Genomic DNA, 20813 nt, shown 5'->3' on the forward strand with positions numbered 1-20813 from the left:
CCGAATGAATTGGTACAATGAGGAGACGTAGGAATCCCTTAGCATGTCATGCAGTAATGTGGAAAGATCAAAACGGAAGTGAATACGAAGCCACAGCTTAACGGTGGCAGTCCAGGCTCTTGTAGACAGAAGGTGGAGGCCAAGCTCTTTACAAAGAGTGTAGAGATTAATCATGTTGGGCAACCCCAGTGTTCGTCGTAGGAAAGAAGCCAAACTACGGTCGACATCCAAGGTAAGAGCCTGGATCCAAACGGGGATACCGTATAATAATTGATTAGAAACTTTCAATGAGTAGATCTGAATAGCTGCAGGGATAAACTGATGTCCTTCTTGGTAGTGGAATTGTGTCACTGCTTGGGATTGGCTTCTTGCTGCAATAATAGCTGCTTTCCGGTGGTGTGACCAGTTGAGATTGTGGTGAAAAAGAAGGCCCAAGTATCTAAAGGACTTAAATTGTTCGACTGGGTTGCCATCAATTTTCCATGTTTGGCCCTTCCAGGTTTTAGAAAATATCATAATCTTAGATTTCTCAGAGTTAATGATTAAGTCATTCTGTGAGGAGAAGATGGAAAAGGCAGATAAAAGCCGTTGAAGGCCAATTCTAGTTATGGATAGGAGAACAGCATCATCCGCATATAGCAGGAAGGGGACTGGTGAGGAATTCATCCTGGGTGCAAGATTTTCAGATGTGGATAAATGGGGTGGTAAATCCGACATAAACAGATTAAATAAGGCCGGAGCAAGTAAGCAGCCCTGCTTAGGTACAATGTTGTACTAGGTCTGCCTTTCACCCCTACTGTATTGACTAAGTATACAATATTGTAGAGCAATTATAAATGCACCAAAGTTGGAATGAGGTAGTTGATGTTGTTATGTAAACCTATGTTTTGTTATTGTTAAGTAAGAAAATTAATAAACTTTACATTAAAAAAGTCATTAAGTCCTATGTCCTGTTATGAGATATGTTCTCACCATTGCATGCCTCTTTAAAAACAAACAAACAAACAAAAACCCTCTGTTGGTTTACCCAGACAATGAAGATAAACAAGACCCAGATGTACAAACAACATTTTTATTTTGAAATGAATCATTATTAGAACTGTTCGTGGTTTGCCAGTGTTATGTTACTTTTAGTTAGGTCACTAAAAGAAGATGTATCAGCTGAGTATTTTAGGGTGGAGGTTTTTTTTAAAAAAAGTCCAAAGCTGTGCCATTGAAGACACAGAAGCCAGAAATCTGAAACCAGCTATTTGTTTTTTAACACCTTTGCCGATGGAGGTGAATGCTTTAGTTTTTAGTACATTTACAACCTGTGTTGATAGTGCTTCATTTGAAATTTGATCCCTTGAACATAACTATTTTCCAAGATATCCCTGCACAGATGGGGAATAATAAATGAAGCAAGGTCACCTTTAAGATGGCCAAATTTTGCGCCTTGGCATGTTTAACAAGGAAGCAGCTGGTTAAGTCTTTATTAATTATGTCTCTACCACTGAAATCTGCCTATTAAGCTTTGAAATGTTGTATGTAGTTGTGCTGATGACTCTGTCCATGTGTCAATTTTGACTGATCTGTTATTGTAAGATATCTAAATAAAGCCTAGATTTGGTCCAAAAGTAATAATTAAAATATCAAGTCAGTGGTCTGTCTTTTCATCATTTGTTCTTAGATATTAATGAATGAAAGTTTTCTACGGACAACTGTTGCTGCCATTGTATATTTCATAATAAATGTAATTCTTGACACCCTCTTCTCTTATGTGGAGAGGGGTTATTTTTGTTAGGTGATGTAATTCTTGAAAGCCTTTTCCACTTATGCTATTCCTCCAGTTCATCCTAGCAAGTTGAAAATGTGTGGTCTGAAATCCAGTTGTGAACTTTGATTCTAATGTTTACAGATGATTTAGTTTGTAATGAGTATTACAATGATCTTCTGAGATTTTGTCTTCAGATACTAGAAGGTTCTATTGCATCTGCATCTGCTTTAGGCTTGCCAGCTTCTGAACTCCCTGCCAAAACACTTAAGGATTTAAGAGTGGTCTGTTTCTGCACTTTTAGTTCAGCTACCAGAATTTGGGAGATTTATTATACCAGTTGGTGTAGTAGGCAAATCATTCATTCTCTGCCCTTTCAGTTCTATTGCTTCCTTGTTAGTCTGTCAGTCCATCTTCATTTTTTTCTTCCCTTTTCCCCTTTATTGGGGGTACTGAAAATTGCTGGGGAGGTTACATTTTAGATGTTTTACCGTATCTCCCAACAGCAAAGACTGCATTATGGTAGGAACATGCAATAGTGAAGGGCTTTAATGAATGGCAATAGTGAAATAATGAAGGGCAATAGTGAAATAGGCTTTAATGGCCTATTTGGGTGCTTCCCAAAGGCTATTGCTGCATATACAAGCATGAATAAATTGACTTCTGCTATGATCCATCCAGAAGGGGTGTCTGAAGGTTTAAAGGCAGTTTCTGTAAATCACAATGGGAAAAAAACTTAAAAGGTGGCAGATATTTCTGTCTATTACCTCTATTCACCTCAATAGAAGACTAATCCCCCCCCATATATAGCATCAAGAAAAGGAGAGGGCCATATTACATTTGTATACAAGTTACAGTTATGTGCAGTAATTCTCCCCCTTTTTAGGGGACTAACATGTTCTGGTTTATCTTCCTTTCAGGTAAATATAGTATGTAGTCCTTTCATATGCTTAATAGCATTACCCCTCCTCCCACTATATGCACAGCTTGGGACATTTTCTTGGCAGTTCTAAAAGATTCAAAAATCCTTTAGAAGCTATACTGTTGCAGAATGGAGGCAAGGCCTCATGAGTATAAGAGTTCCTCACAAAATAACTTTCCATGGAAAACTAGCATTTCATTGAGAAAGGTTCCATCATACCCTTTCTTGTAATGGGATACCTTGTATGTGTGTGTATAAAGTACCGTCAAGTTGCAGCCAACTTATGGCAACCCCTTATTGGGTTTTCAAGGCAAGAGACTAACAGAGGTGGTTTGCCATTGACTTCCTCTGCATAACAACCCTGGTATTCCTTAGTTGTCTCCCTTCCAAGTACTAACCAGGGCCGACCCTGCTTAGCTTCCGAGATGTGACGAGATCAGGCTAGCCTGGGCCACCTTGTTGTAAGGAGAAGCTTTTTTCCCACTTGGATCAAATTAAAATATGTAATCTTCTCTGATATCTAACTGATGCAGATCTAGAAGAAGAAGAGTTGGTTTTTATATGCCGACTTTCTCTACCACTTAAGGCAGAATCAAACCGGCTTACAGTCACCTTCCCTTCCTCTCCTCACAACAGATACCCCAAGGTCACCCAGCTGGCTTCGTGTGTAGGAGTGGGGAAACAAATCCAGTTCACTAGATTAGCTTCTGCCGCTCATGTGGAGGAGTGGGGAATCTAGGCTAATCATTGCATTTTTTCTGAATGTTTGGATTGAGGCTTAGCCACAGCTTATTTCTCTACAACTTACTTGCAGGTAAGTATGCTATGCATCACAGCCTTAGGGCCAAACTATGTAGCTGTTCTCTGAAACCTTGTTCTATTATGAAGCGCAGTCTAAAGTAGAAGACCAGTATAAACTGAAGATTTTAAAAAGTCTGTTCCCTGCAGCATTTTTTCATTAAAAATCATACCCCACCCCCAGCTCCTCCACACTCAGAAAGGTCAACTGGAGAGGATGAGTGCTTCCAGATGACAGCCAAAAAGGCTACTGAGGGAAGGAGACAATAATTTTCCTCTTCCTTTAAGGAGAAGCCTGGTTACACTGACAAAAATGGAAAAAGTCCTTCTAAACTTCACTCGTGCTTAATTGTTTTAAATTATGGAGGACATGGTACAGCATTACCATTCATACCATAGGCGTCTCCTCCTCACTTTATAAGCACTATAGTCAGCTCACACCTGAATGGCATGTGTTTGGTTTTGAGTATAAATAAAAACAAAATTTATACTTGGAGAAGCACAGTGACACATTGGGCAAAACACAGGACTGCAGCTGGCTGTCATCTGGATTCTCTGTAAAAGTTAAGCGAATGTATGGTTTTAATAATAGAGAAAAGTGTTGGCGTTGATGGAGCTGTAGACAGTTTCTCTTTCTTGATGCCTGGAGCACCAAATTAACTTTCTAGATATTTTAATATGTTGGCCCATGCTTAGAATTCTGTTTATTTGGCTGGCATGCTCCTTCCTTCCCTTTCTCTCAGAAACCTAATTCCAAATAGTGTCTATAGTAACAGGTTGAAATACACTAATTCTTTGAAGTTTATCTAAAATGCTCTGGCTAGTAGCTAACAAGATAATTTTTAACTAATCAGCCTGATATGCGAGGGGGCTGGTTTGCAGGAAAATGCACCCATCTTCCCACAGCAGTCTGTAGAATGGATTTTATCTCGAGCACATAGAACTTTCCCATGATTTTACTAGATGACTTATTGGTGTTTCCTAGTTCCTATTACACGGTATTTGTTTAGCTGTTCAAGATACCTTACTATCTTTTCTAGAATTGTATGTTGCATTTGGAAAATGATCTCCTGGGTATCCAATTTGGAAAGTTTAGTTAATAAAATTTGGAGTAAAGATTGGTGGCAGTAAGAGAAAGAGAGAGATCCAGGAACAACAAAAATAGACTCAAGAATATACTGTATTTCAAGGTTGTGAATTAAAATTAGTTCCTAGATACATGGAACCAAGATGCTAAATAATATCCACTGTTGTTTAAACAAAGCTTTTAGGAATCGCAGGTTCGGATCTTCATACTACTCCAGAGCTGTTCTGGAACATTCTGTGTTTAACATTTATATTGTGTTTCTCGATGAAAGGAGTTGACTCTCAGAATGTATCTTTGGAGTTTCCTCTTCTTTCAGCACCCTCCCCACCCTCCCACACACACATGTGTGTACTACACCTGAAAAGCCATTCTAAACGTTGGAATCCTTCAGAACAATATGGCATGCAGTTAGTGTTGCCAACCACATGCAGCCTGCTGGGTGACCTTGGGCTAGTCACAGTTCTCTCTGAACTCTCTCAGCTTCACCTACCTCACAAGGTGTCTGTTGTGGGGAGGGGAAGGAAAGGTGATTGTAAGCTGCTTTGAGACTGCTTTTGGTAGTGAAAAGCGGGGTATAAAAACCGACTGCTGCTGCTGCTGTTGTTGTTGCCTGGGTCTAATTCAGTATCATTTTAATACTTTGCGAAGCTAGGACCAACATGCATTGTTGAAGACATATGCCTGGATGATTCAGTAATAATACAGCACTCTGGTAATGTACAAGTGCATATTTTACTATTTCCTGTTTTAGAAAATAGTAAAAAGAAATCAATTAAGTTATGTATTTTAGAATGTTAATACATTAAAAAATGCATAGTAAGGATGCAAGATGTGTTAGGCATAATTTTCTTTCAACCTGTGATACTCGAAAGCTGCATTTTAAGACAGTGTCACAAAAACAGCATTTGATCATTTTAATGGTTAAAGGGAATACAAATTAAATTTATTTTTTTTAGTTCGTCGAATCGGTTTGTCAGAGCTTGTACCCATAGTAAAGAGGCAAAAACATTTTGAATTATTTTGTACATTAATGGTAAATTCTTACATATGGTATAATAATTCTGAATAATGCATCATTGCTGAAATATTATCTAGCAACATAAAATTCTTAACTCAGTGCACACACACTGAGTCTGCACCAGGGTTGCACAGTTAGCTTCTTTTTAATGAGAAAAGTTTGGAAGTGGGCTGAGCAAAACACAGAATTACAAAAAAAAATTAAATGGTAAGTTAATGTCATTAATGGTCTTGTATTGTCACTGAATGTTGATGACTGTTAATAGGTTGGAAGGAAATGTAATGCACCCTGTATATCTGAATAAATTATAGATTAAGTGTGCTTGAATCCACCATAGAAATCTTACACTGGTAGCAGACTTTCAAATTTAGTCTTGAAGCATTTGTTTTGTCTTAATTTATAGATAAATTAATTTTCTCCTGGCCATTTTTGTCTAGTGGCTAATATTGCAGTTTATTATTTTAAGCTCCTGAGCAGATATTATCCTTTGAATGGCATGGCAAAATGTGAATTATAACAGAAGCGATTGCTATAATGCATTTTAAATTATTTTTAATATTTAGTTGTCATAGATACATGTATGTATTTATATACTGTAATGTGGTCAAACACATGCTAATAATGAAGTGCCAACATATCTCTTAAAAGTGCAGTCCACATCCTTTAAGTCAGCGATTACTTTGCTACTTGATTTATTAGGATTTGATTGTGCATTTAGCATGTAGTATAAATGTGTATAGCTAGGCATTCTTAACTGTGAGTCATCATTACATGCTGCAGATACAGTTTGCCATTGAATCAGTGGATTTAATCCAAAGGCACCCTTGTGTAAGGGAATTCAGAGGTTTTGGTTGCTTTCCCACTCAAACCTCCTGTGCTGTATCCCATGCTGTAATTTTTCCTTTGTATTATATTTAGATCAGACAAGCTAAATGCAAGCAAAGCTTTGATGTAGTTGAAAAACTGACTGGATTCGTATGATAGGTTGGTCTAAGGGCCACCAGTGACGCACCACTCACAGAACTGATAATTCTTGCCCCTCCGTTCTTACTGTGGTACTTTCTGAAACGTGATGCATGAGAATTGGTTGACCCTTAGAAATAATGTGGAGTGCTATGTGGAACTTTAGTGTGTGTGTGTGTGTGTGTGTGTGTGTGTGTGTGTGAACATCAGAAAAAATACTCCTTCTTTGTGTCCCCACTTCTCTTTGCAGAAGTTAACTTATGATCTAGTCTAATATTTAAAGTACTTCTATAGTCAGGTTACATGATTTGAAGATTCGAGATCTTTTTTTGTGTAGACTGATCTTTGATGTAGAAACGCTTGGTAGTTTCATTGAGCAGACCTACTTCAGCTGGCACATAAATGAATCATATTTCCCAAATGTTTCAGTTTGCTTTTTGAATGGGTACTATTTATGATATGCTATGTCTGTGTATTATAATCACTTAATATAAGTAAGTATCAAAATAGTCTTCATCCCTTCCTCTGTGATCTTGATCCTGGTCCTCATAGTTTTCTTCTGCTTCGTGGTTTTCTTCTGCTTCGTCATATTCTTCTGGAGTCAGGTATCTTCGGAATACTGGAGTCCTCAGCTGTGTTCGCTGGTTGGAACTAATTTTTTGTTCACCGTAATAAATACTGCGTATGTGAGGAAAGCAGAAGAAGGCATATGTACTTATTGGGGCTGTGAGCTTATTTTGGTCCACCCGGATATAGGTCAAGTGTTTGAAGTTCAGTGGATCAATAGAAGGACACATTAAAGTAATATTTATAACTGTAAAAAACCAAAAACAATTTAGTTAAATTCTGAACATAGTAATTCAAACCTATGATTTAATGAAATAATATTTGCCATTGCTAAAGTTTGTGATAGTTTGTGCAGTTAAACCTATTTTCTATACAACATATGAAACATTCCCTATATACTCCATTGATTTTTTCAAACATTTGATGCCACCTTTCTCCAAACATAGGGAACTTACAAATTGCTAACAAAGCATTAAAATAATACATTGACATTATTAACAACTTAAAATACCAAATAAATCTGAAGAAGTGACTAAAGTCAGAGCGGCAGGAACAGCACAACAGCCAGATTACCATGAGCAAGGCAACAATAGAAAAAAATGGGGGGGGGGAGAGAAACCTCTATTACGAAAACTTAGGCAAACACAGACAACTTTGCCTGGTGCATAAAGAACAACAGAGAAGGCACCAGGCAGTTTTCCTGGGCACAACTACAGAAAAGGTCCTCTCCTTGGTCACTGCTTTATATGGCCTCATGTCAAACCATGATTAAGGAAGCTTAATAAAAAACACACCACGAAATAAATAAATAAATAAATGGTTAAGGAACCTTAATAATAAAAACCATTAAATAAACAAATAAATAAACCATTAAGGAAGCTTAATAATGTCTGTTGACAGACCATCATTTTGGATTGACTAGCAAACCATAATGTTGTGTGTAAAGTGTGGTCAAGTCACATCTGACTTATGGCAACTCAGTAGGGTTTCCAAGGCAAGAGACTAACAGGTGGTTTGCCCTTGCCTTCCTCTGCATAGCGACCCTGGTATTTCTTGCTGGTCTTCCATCCAAATACTAATCAGGACTGACAACTGCAATCTTAAATCATGGTTAAAAAGAATTTAAGACCATTGCTTCTGTGAAATGACAAACCATAATTCAGGCCACTTTAAGGAAGTACGTTTATAAACTTAAAAAACTAAATGCTTAGAGGATGGATCTCTAAACCATAATCTCCCTGTTTGTTTGCTTTTGTGGGAATATTCAGTCAGCCAACTTCTGCAGGATTGCATCTATGTAGCATCCATGTAGCGAAAGTCGGATGATTGAATAGTCCCACAAAAGCAAACAAACAGGGAGATTATGGTTTAGAGATACATCCTCTAAGCATTTAGTTTTTCAGTCAGCCAACTTTTGCTACATGGATGCTACATAGATGCAATCCTGCGGAAGTCAGCTGATTGAATATTCCCAAAAAAGAATATTCTCAAAAAGTCACAGGACAGCTCTAAATACAATGTTCAATTTAGTAAGGACTGCTGTGAGAAGAAATAGGTACTTTTAGTAGATGCCTTGAGACTGTAGATCTGCAATCTAGAGGATGTTCATAAGTCCTCTTAAATGAACTTTCAACACAAATGAAAATCTATTCTTTGTTTAGATTAGAGCACACGTAACTTGCATGGTGCAGTAATTAGGGGGCTAGATGTGGATATAGGCAAAAATGTGTGTAGACTAGGGCTGTGCATATCAATAAACCTGAACCGAAAATAAGCCAAAAAAAAGCCATTTCGGTAAATTTTGGGTTCGGGTTTACTGAATTCTAAAACCTGGGGGGAAAGCCAAAGCCGAATTGGCCATTCCCAAAAAACCCAGGTAATTATCCAGCTTTTTTAGGTTCTCCCCAGGCTTTGCAAAGTTCCTGGGGGGCATCTTTTTAGGTAGAGCCCCCAGGCTTGCAGGATAGCTTGCGAGGACTCTCCTTGCAAGAACCCCCAAGTTTGGTGAACATTGTGTTGGGGGGACGAAGTTATAAGGTCTGGAAGAGGTCACCCCCTCACGCCTCCATACAGAAGGAGGAAGGTAAGAGTCAAATTCTCTGGTCGTTCGCTAATCTGCTAATGCTTGTCTATGTAGGAGGGAGAGGGCGACCTCTCCAGAGCCCATAACACCGGACCCCCTGACCCAATCGTTACTTCATGACAAAGTAGGGATTCGAACCTGTGCCTCCTAGGTCTCTGTCTTTCACCCTAACTCAGCTCTTTCTTTTCCATTTTATGATAGTGCTCACTACCATTTCTCAAAATTCCAAAAATGCCCATGAGCTCAGCAGGGTTGGGGACAACTGCTCTAACTATTGTGCTACACTTGCTTTTATTAAGCCCTTATAAAAATAACAGGAGCAGAGCAAAGGCTCTCCTACTGAGTTAAGTATCCTAGATTCGTATACCTTGTTAAAAAGAAAGTCTGGATTCTGCTTCTTAGTGGAATTTTAAGCCACAGTGTTTTTTGATCTATATTTTTTCTACCAAACTGAACTTTCAGCTTTTAACAGCTTAGCTAAAAGAAACTGAAAGAATTGACATCAGTCCTCATCAAAATAAATTCTGTGTCTTCTTGTTTTCTGTATTATGTTTAAGGTTCTCCATCATTGTTCTGACAAATACTCTATATTGATTCATTTATCACCTTGTTTTTACTGGTTCTTAGTTACTGTATTGGATTATTTGTTTTATTTGTATTCTGGAAGCTGCATCCAGTTTCTGTTTGCAGTGTATACTTTTTAACTGTAAGTAACTGGATGAGGCAGTATCTTGGAAGATCATGCATTTATTTTAAAATGTCTTCCCTGTTTACTAAATTATATTGTCCATGAGGTGCCTTGCAAGCTGTTTAAAATGCAATGTAACCTATAAAATAGTTAAAATCAAAACAGTTACTGAGTGAATAAAGAGAATTATGAAGATATTTTACCATTTTCATTCCTATTCCCCTTTGCTATCAAGTGTAATTCATAATCTTAAGGTATTTAAAAGTATCAAAATTAGTTTAAACAATTAAAAAAAAAACACCCTGTGTGGACAATTAGTACTTTAAAGTCATTAACCAACCTTCTATGTCATTATCTTCTAAGTATATATGTTGCAGGCTTCTTGGAATATAGAATACTTTCTGTAGTTTATTGTGCCCAAGGTTGAGTTCCACAAGATTAGATAGGTTAAAAGCATTATATGGAACTTCATGCAGATTGTTGTTTGACAATCTTAGAGCAATAATTTTTGGAAGCTCCTGGAAATAGTTATTTGGAATGAAGGAAATCGAGTTATTTTCAAGGGCAAGATACATAAGTGAAAATGGTAACTCAGGAGGCATGGATTGTAGCCTGTTGCTGCAGAGATTGATCTGCATTAGGTTTCTCATACTTGAAAAGTGTTTTCCTTTTATTTCGGAATCTATGAGATTGTTGTTACAGAGGTCAAGCATAGTCACATTTTCCAAACCTTCCAGGGCTTGTGCAGATATCCTGGATATCTTATTGAAACCAAGGATCAGACGTTCTAAGCCTCTGGGCAGAGGAAATGGAATTTCTTCTAACAGATTGTGTTCTAGGTGGAGTTGTACTAAGTTTGAAAGTTTGGCAAAGATACCACTCTCAATCATATCAGACTTAATCTTGTTGTGGCCAAGGTTAATTTCTCTCAAGGCAGTGGCATTCACAAAGGATTTCAAAAGGACAGCTTCAATTTCATTATACTGCAAATAGAGCTGTTGAACGTGAGAAGGGATGCTTGGTATTGTCCGGAGTTTACGATGATCACAATACATTGACCTTGGGAAAGCAGGTGGGCAGAAGCATTCTTTGGCACACTCAGCAGGTATGGCTGGGTAAGGTACATCATATTCTACACTAGGAATAAGATGAAAAACAGATGGATATTCATTATCCAGTTCATCCTCAAATTCATCGACATCATATTGACAGAACACTGAGGCTCCGAAGACAAGAGAGAGAGTTAACAGTGGATTTAGGATTCCCATGTTCAAGGTCTGAAGTGATATCCTATGGGAAGAAGAAAATAAGATGAAGTATGTGCATAATAAAATTGTGGTATAACAATTATCAGATTTATGTAATTGGCAAGAGGTACTCTTTTTTCTTTTATTGTTTGGGCTATGGATTAGCATAATCATAATGGTTGGGGACTTTTAAAAAAAGTTACTTGGAAAAATTTTGGGCCAAAATCTTGTCTGTGCACAGCTTGAATGCCAGCCTCTTAGTAGATTATTCTGCATTCATTTAGGCAGAATGGCTTTATCTCTCTCAGCAGTAGAGAACATTCTGGACTGGATTGTTCCTTCCCTTTGCATCCGGAGGAAAGAATGAAAGATTTTTAAGGCTGGGTGTGTGGGGGAAGCATTGCCTGGGTCCAGTCCTGCCTCTGTATTCATTCGACATTTTAAGTAGGTATGTTTGCATATCACATCACTGCACTGTCCATTCTACTTCTTTCATTCAGCTATCATTCTCATGAAATGTGAATACACAGTGTGCTAGCATAAATGGTTGTGACTTTTCAACCGAAAACTATTTTGTAAGTACAGCAATCATCAGATTGTTAGTATCTTACACTCATTTTCAAAGAGACTATATATGTTTTATATTTTAAGTATAATTGAATACTTTACATGAAGGCCGTTTACACTGTTAGTTCAAAATGTGAGTAGTCGATTTAATCTGAAGAGCTAGCTGAAGTAGAAGTAGGAAAAAATTAAATCAAATCAAATGATCTTTATTGGCATATTCTCAGAAATATAGCATAGACGGTACACAAGAATTCTCATTCCATACATTTCCCATATAGATATGATTTAAGCTTTGATCCTAGACTTGACAACTTCTGTCAAAAATTCCGCCACCTTTAAAGTGACTTCAGGGATAGTGTCATTCATTAAAAACCGGCATATGGCAGTTTCGTGGCTAGATTTCATTTTATCCATCAAGGGTGAAATTGTTTTCTTACGAGGGCCATCATGCAGAAGACAATTTATAATTATATGCTGAAGTGTATCATGTTGACTCAAACCGCATAAACATATTCTTTTTTCAAAGGGGATATTTTTAAACCTGCCCTTTAATACCTCCAAGGGAGGGCATTAAGTCTGGCGAGCATAAAAGCCCTCCGTTGGAGGAGATCCTCAAGTGTATCAAAGTACTGTTGTAGTTTCCCATATTTAACCTGTAGACCTAATTTAAGAGGGGAGCATGTTGGTGGAATAGATGGACATATCATTTGTTGTTCTTGGTCTAAAATTCTTTGTTTGATAGTATTGAATGCTAGTTTTTCTTCTAACGTTGACAGATCCTCTAAGGAAATGCTGGTCTGGCCAAGTTTAGCTAGAGAAAAAGAATTACTGTACACTGCATTTTGTGGTGATAAGGGGAGAGGAAGAAAAGTTGAGATATCTTTGCCAGAAAAGAAGCTTTGTGCCATATTGGCAGCCGTTATACAGTTGATATGACCCATCATTATGATGGGTCTTCTGAAAAGATGCCATATAAAAACAACTGCAACTCTGTTAAGGACTGAATATGGCTTGAATGTGACTTAGTCTCAAAGAACAAATGTGCTTTCTTCCAATCCAGTGACACTAGAAATACCAATTCAAAGCAATTACCCTCACGCTAATAATAAAAGTATCTTGATTGGGTGAAGTCATAAAACTTTATGACTTAAAAGCATCAAGATGAGAAAATTAGCATATCAGATTCCATACTTCCAGGATGTCCCACTCAACAGCAGGAAGATAGAAGGGAGAAAAGACTGGCAAGAGAGCTTCCATTTCTGAGATCCAACAGTATCCAATTCTCATGAAGAACTTCCATACAGATGAGCAGCTATTAAATCAGAAGAGGGGTATATGGTCACATATGATGGAAAAAATTGGAGAGGCTTGAGCAACTCTATGGACATGAATGAGCTCTGAAAGGGGGAGCCCAATCACATTCTGTTCTTAGTACCAGCAAGGTGGTCACAGAAAAGGAACTTTCTTTCTAGGCTTTCTTTGAATCAGAAGTGGGTGGTGGTTGAAGAACTTGATCCAGGTAGATTAAACCTGGAGCAAAGTGGGATCAGAAAAGTCATGAGGGATGGAGTGAAATGGTCAATTCCTTGGGAAATAGCTGACTGCACTGTGTTTTGAGAGAAAGAATTTGGTTGGTCTTATATGAAGACAAAAAGGGCTAGTAGTGACAGTTAAGAGGTTTTTTTGTGGCAAATCACACTGATATAATTACTGGACGTTTCTGACTATATTCTAATTACACCAGCATGGTGTAGTGGTTTAGAGCAGTGGTTTGGAGGGGTGGAGTCTGATCTGGAGAACCGGGTTTGATTCCCCACTCCTCCACATTAGTGGCGGAGGCCAATCTGGTGAACTGGATTTGTTTCCCCACTCCTACACACGAAGCCAGCTGGGTGACCTTGGGAAAGTCATGCTTTCTCAGCCTCACCTACCTCACAGGGTGTCTGTTGTGGGGAAGGGAAGGTGATTGTAAGCTGGTTTCATTCTTAAGTGTTAGAGAAAGCCTAAAGTGGTAGAGAACGTCTGCATATAAAAACCAACTCTGAAAGTTCACACGTATGCTGATAGCACTGTATAAATAATAATAAGTAACAGACTGAGGAACAAATATCACCTGACATGATTAACCTTTTTCCAAGCTTTGTGCATAATTGACTAAATAGTGCCTGAATGTGGTTGAAGCCACCCCTCCCCCAGCAAGTCTTTTGAAAGAACAGTTTATAGAAGTCAGAAGCCAAAAGCTATACAATTAGTTCCATATATATACATTTGGCTTGTGTTTCTCAGACTTTCAAGCCACATGGCAAATTGTATTTGGTATTTAGTGATCTTTAATAAGAACACTATCTGAAGCTTTAAACTTTGGTATTAAATTTGAGAGTTGGATCCAAAGGTGTTCATCCACTTACAGAAAGTTTGTAGGTGCCATCAGATTATGTGCCAATCTACTGTCTTTTTCCATGACGTCTTATAATTTTGGATAGTGCAATTCAAGAAAAGCCATGCCTTTTGCATTTTCAAGGAGTTTACTTTTGTTATTTTTGTTAGATATCTGCAGAGCTCTAGAATAGGTGTAACATAATCTAATAATTTTTCTACTTTTACATTTCTGTGGTTAATATTCTGCAAATATTAAAATGTCCCATGAAGCAATTTGAGAAGGTTTTTGCAGAACTCATTCCCATGGTTTTAGAAATTTCATTATTTTTTACTTTAACTGCTAAATTCTTAATGAGTATTCAGTGTACAGTTAATTCATAGGTAGATATTGCATGAAAATAAAATAGACCAAAAATATAATCATGATCTGTTATGGCTTCATGGCCGATATTACGAGAGATGGTTGGGTGCTTCATTTCAGAATATGTTTAGAAAGTCAAGCTGTGTGTTGCTTTTGAGCTGGAAATTTAAATATAATGTTATGTAGTAAGCTATTTTGATTGCCAAGTAACAAAAAACATGTGTTTATCTATAAAAGCCAAGGAAGAGTCCAAGACTTGTTGTAGTCCTTTCTCAGTGTTAAAGAATAAGATAATAAATAAAAATTACAAAGCAGATGGGAAGGGGAAAAACCTGGAGGCTTATTACGTCTGTAAATACCATATAGCTCTGATACTTCACCAGTTTTCAAACCACAAATTCACTTTACTTGCTCAATCAATAAAATCATAAACAAAAGCTATTCAGAGAGGTACACAATGTTTAACATGGGTTTTATAATCCAGTGTAGAGAAAGTGATCTACTAATCTAAGTTAATGATATGAAGTGTTTTAAAAGCTGAGTAGATTTTCACTTCTAAATCATTTCTATAAACTCTGTTCTTATAGTTTTTTTATGCCAGTATTAGGAAAACATTTTCCTTAATACCAGTATCAATACTAATAGTTTAAGGTATGTTTATATTTATCATAATTTAGCTGCATCACACCCTATACTTTCTTTTCTCTCCTACAAGTTTACTGTTCGACTGCCACTGAAGAATACTGAGCAACCTCCTTCCTGACCTCTCCTGTTCTCCTCGACTACTCTTTACAACATCTTCACTACTTCATGTTAATTCCCCAACCTTCCAATAATTGCTAACAAGAAGATTTTAAATGCTTTTCTGTATGGCTTTATTTAGAGCTGGAGGCTAAAGAGTCTTCTTTTTTCCATAGTGTTGTTACTGGAGACAACATTCAGCTACATCTTTCAGTTCAGCCAGATTACTTCATCATGTTTTTCTTATCTAAGTCTGGCTTTAAGTTGTTAGCTTTGTATGAATTAGAATCTTTTCCTGGATATTTTCGAAGTTTCCATTCTTCCATGTATGCTACTCAAACTAATTTTAAGAGAAATGCTTTATATTAAATGTATTCGAAATAATTGAAGCAGCATTCAGTATTGCTGAACAAGTAAACGAAGTGACTGACTCATAGATTAGATGAATAGCTTGATCTCACCCAGCTTAAGTGGTAACACTACCTGCAAAGCCTTGTGTCACTGGACCCAGCGCCGCATCTCATACTAAGCAAAAATGAAGCAAAGCTATGCAACACACTTGCTTTTGTAAACCACCATACTATGCTGGCAATACTATGTATTGCCAGCACCAGTGCAATCAGGGTGCCCTCACAAGGATACAATGCAAAGAAACCCTTGATATCACCACCTCTTTGTGGCACCAGAAGCCCTTCGTAGGTACAGCATAACTACAAAGAGTATTCTTCAGAATACTAGCATACAGAATAATATTTCACTGGAGGAGGGGAAAGGAACTTGCCTCAGAAAAGGGGTCAAGAGGATGAGAGACCTGTATCCTGCTGTTGTTGCAACATGGAACATATGGATCAGGACCTAACTGCTTGACTGGTGGCTGTGCAGTACTACATAATTTGCTGTTGTTTGACCTCTGTTTCTATGAACAACAGTATACCTATGCAAAATTGGTATATCATAATAAATGTATCAAGAGCTTCTTAAGAAGTAACTTGTGCTGCTGTGTTATTGTACTGTTATATTTTCTATTAAGGATGTAGTTACTTTTTGCTACAGTATCAGTGTTTGTAAATGTTAAGGTGCATGATTTTATAGCTATTTATGTATGTTATATGAAAGATTTTAAACTGTTTTAAAATTATGTTAGCTGCTTGGCCTTGCCAAGAAAAGGCAGCCTATAAATCAGTCAAACAAACTGCATTTAATGTTCATTTAACATTCATCACTAATTTTGTTTAATTTAGAAAATACACCAAGACTCATTTCTCCTTTTTAGTGCATATAAGAGTGTCCAATAGATTGTGCAATGAATGTTTGATTAGTTTGACTATGTATCATATGTTTATAAGATCAGAGTTAAATCTTGTATAATGATCTGAAGCCCATTACCACTGAGAAAATAAAATAATCTGAAATCATTTCCTACCTGTCAATACGTGTGCCAGAAACGCTAGAAAGAGTCAGATGGAGATGCTCTTTAAATCCGTAACAAGTATCTGCCCTAGCAAATGGATTTGGAGCACTTGATGAAGTGTAATTTGCTGTAAAAGGCTGTGTAGAAATTTAAGATCTGTTCCTTGTTGTACGGATGATTTATTCAAATAAGGGTATACTTTGACTCTGGTGAAATTATGTGGTTTAGTTCTCTTTCTCTAATTTTTGGTTTGCCATGTGGTAGGAATTTCCTTTACATGAAGGGTGGCTGAAGATTATATTTAACATCATATATCAAACTCTGTTGTTTTACTGTCTTGCCAAATCTTATGTTCATTCAATTTGTTTGCTGTCTGAAAGGCCAGTGAAAATAGATTATCATCAAGTCCTTTACAAAGGCACTAACTTAAAGTTTTATAGCTGAGTCTGTAAGCTATACATTTTAAAATGTTTATAGTTTGATTATAAACTGATAGAGCTGGACACACAGTCATGTAGATCACTTGCCCTCTTATCACTTACAATTACTTAGCTGTTGATGCAGGAACTGGTTCTACTGAAAAGTACTGACCGCAAACAATCTTACACCACATGGAACTAAAAATATTTAAGCTGATTTCAGGGTTTAGGATTTTTTGTGGATTGTGGCCATTGGATTGGATAATATAAACCATGATTTGTTGTGGACTAGATTTCTGCTCTATCTCCCTTCCTTTTGTATCTTTCTGCATCTTGTCCCTCGAGAATGCTGTTTCTTATAGTTATGGGCCTTCAGGAACACAAGGAGGTATGATATGGGGGCTACAGGATGGGGGGCATTATGGGGCAGGATGGTAGCTCAGAGGTAGAGAATCTTCTTTTTATGCAGATAGTCCATGGTTGAATTCCTGGCATCTCCAGTTATAAAAGGATTAGGTAACAGATGATGTGAAAGACCTCTACCTGACCCTGAAAAGGGGAAAATACTGGCCTTGGTAGACTTAGTATAATGCAGCCTCATGTGTTGAAGTGCAGCTTGAAATTGGTAGAAATCACCACTTTCCCTCTTGTGTAAGTTCTTCTGTGACTGAAGCAAGCGCTCATGCAAAGGAGAGGGACAATTTTTGCCTTAGAATCATAGAGTTGGAAGGGATCACCAGGGTCATTTAGTCCAACCCCCTGCACAATGCAGGAAATTCATTACTACTTCATGTAAAGTCTACTAAGACCCCTAGACCCTTTTCACACACACTGCTGCTAAGACAAGTCTCCTCCATCCTATAATTATGCATTTGATTTTTCCTACCTAAGTGCAGAACTTTACATTTATCTTTGTTGAAGTGTGTTTTAGCCCAATTCTCCAGCCTGTCAAGATCATTCTGTATCCTGGCTCTGTCTTCTACAGTATTTGCTACTCCTCCCAATTTAGTATTGTCTGCAAATTTAATAAGCATCTCCTTTAGTCATCCTTTAGGAGCCCTGTGGCGCAGAGTGGTAAGCTGTAGTACTGCAGTCAAAAGCTCTGCTCACGACCTGAGTTCGATCCCGACTGAAGTCGGTTTCAGGTAGCTGGCTCAAGGTTGACTCAGCCTTCCATCCTTCCGAGGTCGGTAAAATGAGTACCCAGCTTGCTGGGGGTAAAGGGAAGATGACTGGGGAAGGCACTGGCAAACCACCCCGCAAACAAAGTCTGCCTTGGAAACGTCGGGATGTGATGTCACCCCATGGGTCAGGAATGACCCGGTGCTTGCACAGGGGACCTTTACCTTTACCTTAGTCATCCAAATCATTTATAAAGATGTTGAACAACGCAGGGCCCAGGACAGATTCCTGAGGCACTCCACTAGTCACTCCTCTCCAAGTGGATGAGGAACCATTAACAAGCACTCTTTGGGTGCAATCTTTCAATCAGTTACAGATCCACCTAACAGTAACAGGTTCTGAACCTTCTCTTCTTGCAGCCTACTCTGTAGTCTTCTGGACTTTGGCAGGAGAGAGCATGCAGGAGACTGCAAGGGGGAGAAAATACATGATATGAAACTTCAGAAATCAAAGATGCAAAGTTACTGTAGTGTCTTGGGTACAAATTAAACCTATCTAGATTTGCAGTATTCATTCTTCTGTCAGGTGGTTATATCAAATAGTTTTGCAATAGAAAAAAGATCATTAGGGTTGTATTTCTCCTGTAAGTCTCCAGGTAAACATAGCCCACCAGCACTAACAAAGTGGTCCTAGTATCCTGACCAAGCTGGAATCTAAATTCATAATGAATAGAAAAGGTTAGCATTATCCAGAAAACTCTGAGGTATCCAGAAAACTTTGAAGCATCCAGGTCTTAGTTATTTTCCTCAAAATTGGAACTGATGGGGCAGTAATACAGCAGTCAGTAAAGAGTGTCAGGGCTAATTACTATGTCATTTACCAAGCTATTATCATTCACATACATTCAAAATACAATTTTGACTATTTCCTCAGTAGTGGGTCAGCATTTCCCGGCTAGTCTTCATGAAACATGATATAAATAGGGCTTATTCAGACCTCCCCAAGTAATCTGCCAGCACTGGAGAAAAACAGATAGAAACAGACCCAAACAATCACAACAAGAGGCAGCTAATGACCCTTCTGGCTCACACTCTGTATTCATTACTGTTCTTGCTGGAAAGGATGCAGACAATTTTATCTGAACATATCACAGCAGGCCCTTGGCAGTTTTGTCTCTGGATAGACAATCCAAAATTTCTAGAATTAAATAGCTGCTAACCACCTGGAAAGACTCTTCCCAATTGCACTAAGCTGAACAAATGCTGGTGGTGAGAAAAACCTTTCTACAATGTTACTACAAATTATGGTTATGTCTTCAGATGGGTTCTGTGCCTTTTTTTGGACAAATTAAATTGCTTTGAAAATTACCTGTAATATGGTTATCTTCCTTTGATGTCTTTTTAACCACAGTAAAGGTTGGGTGGACTGGAAAGTTAAAATGGTACAGGAGCAAGCTAGGCTGATTGGTATATGTTGTGCTAAACAACACCTTTGCTTGGACTACTCAACTCAGACCTAGCCAGTGATGGCTGTTGGCAGTGCAACAGGTGAGCCAAAACCCATCATGGGCATTGCTGGACAATTCTGAGCCTAATGGCTCTTGCAGTGCTGGCAGAGCTACTGGGGCTTGTTCCTGGTAGCTCCCAAATCCCAGCAGCTGTCCAGGGTAGTGACCCACCAGGAACTTTTCCTACAAAGCAGATGGCTATCCACCCCTGGACAGAATTGGCAACAGTGGGAAAGGATATGCCTGAGGCCAGCCTTCTGTTTCATAGGTCATCCATGCCATCCACAAAGTAATCAATAACATAAATGGTAATATGTTCCCAAGAGTTTGAAACATCCATTGGGTTGATCAGTCTATGAGTATGAACCAACACAAGGTGGCCTGGAGGCGTGTCACTGCGGTGGGCATGAAGGACGATCCACGGTTGACTAGGGAGTGATTTTTTCATTGTAAAAGTGAGACTTTAACCTCCTCCAACAGCTTCCAAATGGTAGTGATATACTTCCTCATAGAAGCCCACTTGTCATGCTCTTTAGTGAGCTTCTCAAAAATAACAGACATGGCTTTTATGAAGACCATTAGGAAGCTTCGATTAGTGCTAAATGCAGTGACAAGACTATTTACCAATATAAATTATCAAGGACACCTCACCAGTGTTAAGATTCACTTTTAGGTACAATTCAAATTATTGATCATTATTTTTGAAGCTCTAAATGGCTTGAGATCAGCTTACTTACAGTTGCTCCTACACAAAGCTGCCCATCACCTGCATGGACCCTGCACTAGAAGTGTGCCCCCCCAAAATCATTTTTTTCGGATTCAGGTATATTAGACCCGAAAAATATCTATCCCTGAATTCTAATGCCAACATCCTATTCAGATTCGGGACTTTTCAGGAATCCATTTTTTCCCAGGTCCTTTATTCCCTATGGGAAAACATTTTGGGTGGCTGGGGGCGGGGGTAGTTTTTGAAAGAACAGGCACCAAAATTGCAGGGAAGCTGCTGGTGCCTGTCCTTTAAATAACCCCAAATATCAAGTAGATTGAACCAAGGGGTCCAATACTATGGGCCCCTGAACAGGGTGCCCCCAGATGTCCTCCATTATTTTCTATAGAGAAAAGAGAGAGAGAGAGAAACCTCCAAGCAAACTGCCATGCCTGCAAGCAGCAATCACGGGTC

At 38.2% G+C, this 20813-nt stretch overlaps 2 protein-coding genes across 2 annotated transcripts in view; one reads left to right on the plus strand and one right to left on the minus strand.

Moving 5' to 3' along the window:
- The window catches only part of CENPP (centromere protein P), a 191992-nt gene that overhangs the window by 40541 nt on the left and 130638 nt on the right, over nt 1–20813 (plus strand). The gene's annotated exons all lie outside the window — the stretch shown is intronic.
- Nucleotides 7027–11147, minus strand: OMD (osteomodulin). Its single transcript, XM_056851086.1, has 2 exons — nt 10220–11147; nt 7027–7355 (listed from the first exon to the last, which is right to left on the minus strand). The coding sequence occupies exons 1-2, from the start codon at nt 11145–11147 to the stop codon at nt 7027–7029; spliced, it is 1257 nt and encodes a 418-aa protein (XP_056707064.1).

This window comes from Euleptes europaea, chromosome 1 (genome assembly GCF_029931775.1).
Source record: "Euleptes europaea isolate rEulEur1 chromosome 1, rEulEur1.hap1, whole genome shotgun sequence".
Lineage (NCBI taxonomy): Eukaryota > Metazoa > Chordata > Lepidosauria > Squamata > Sphaerodactylidae > Euleptes > Euleptes europaea.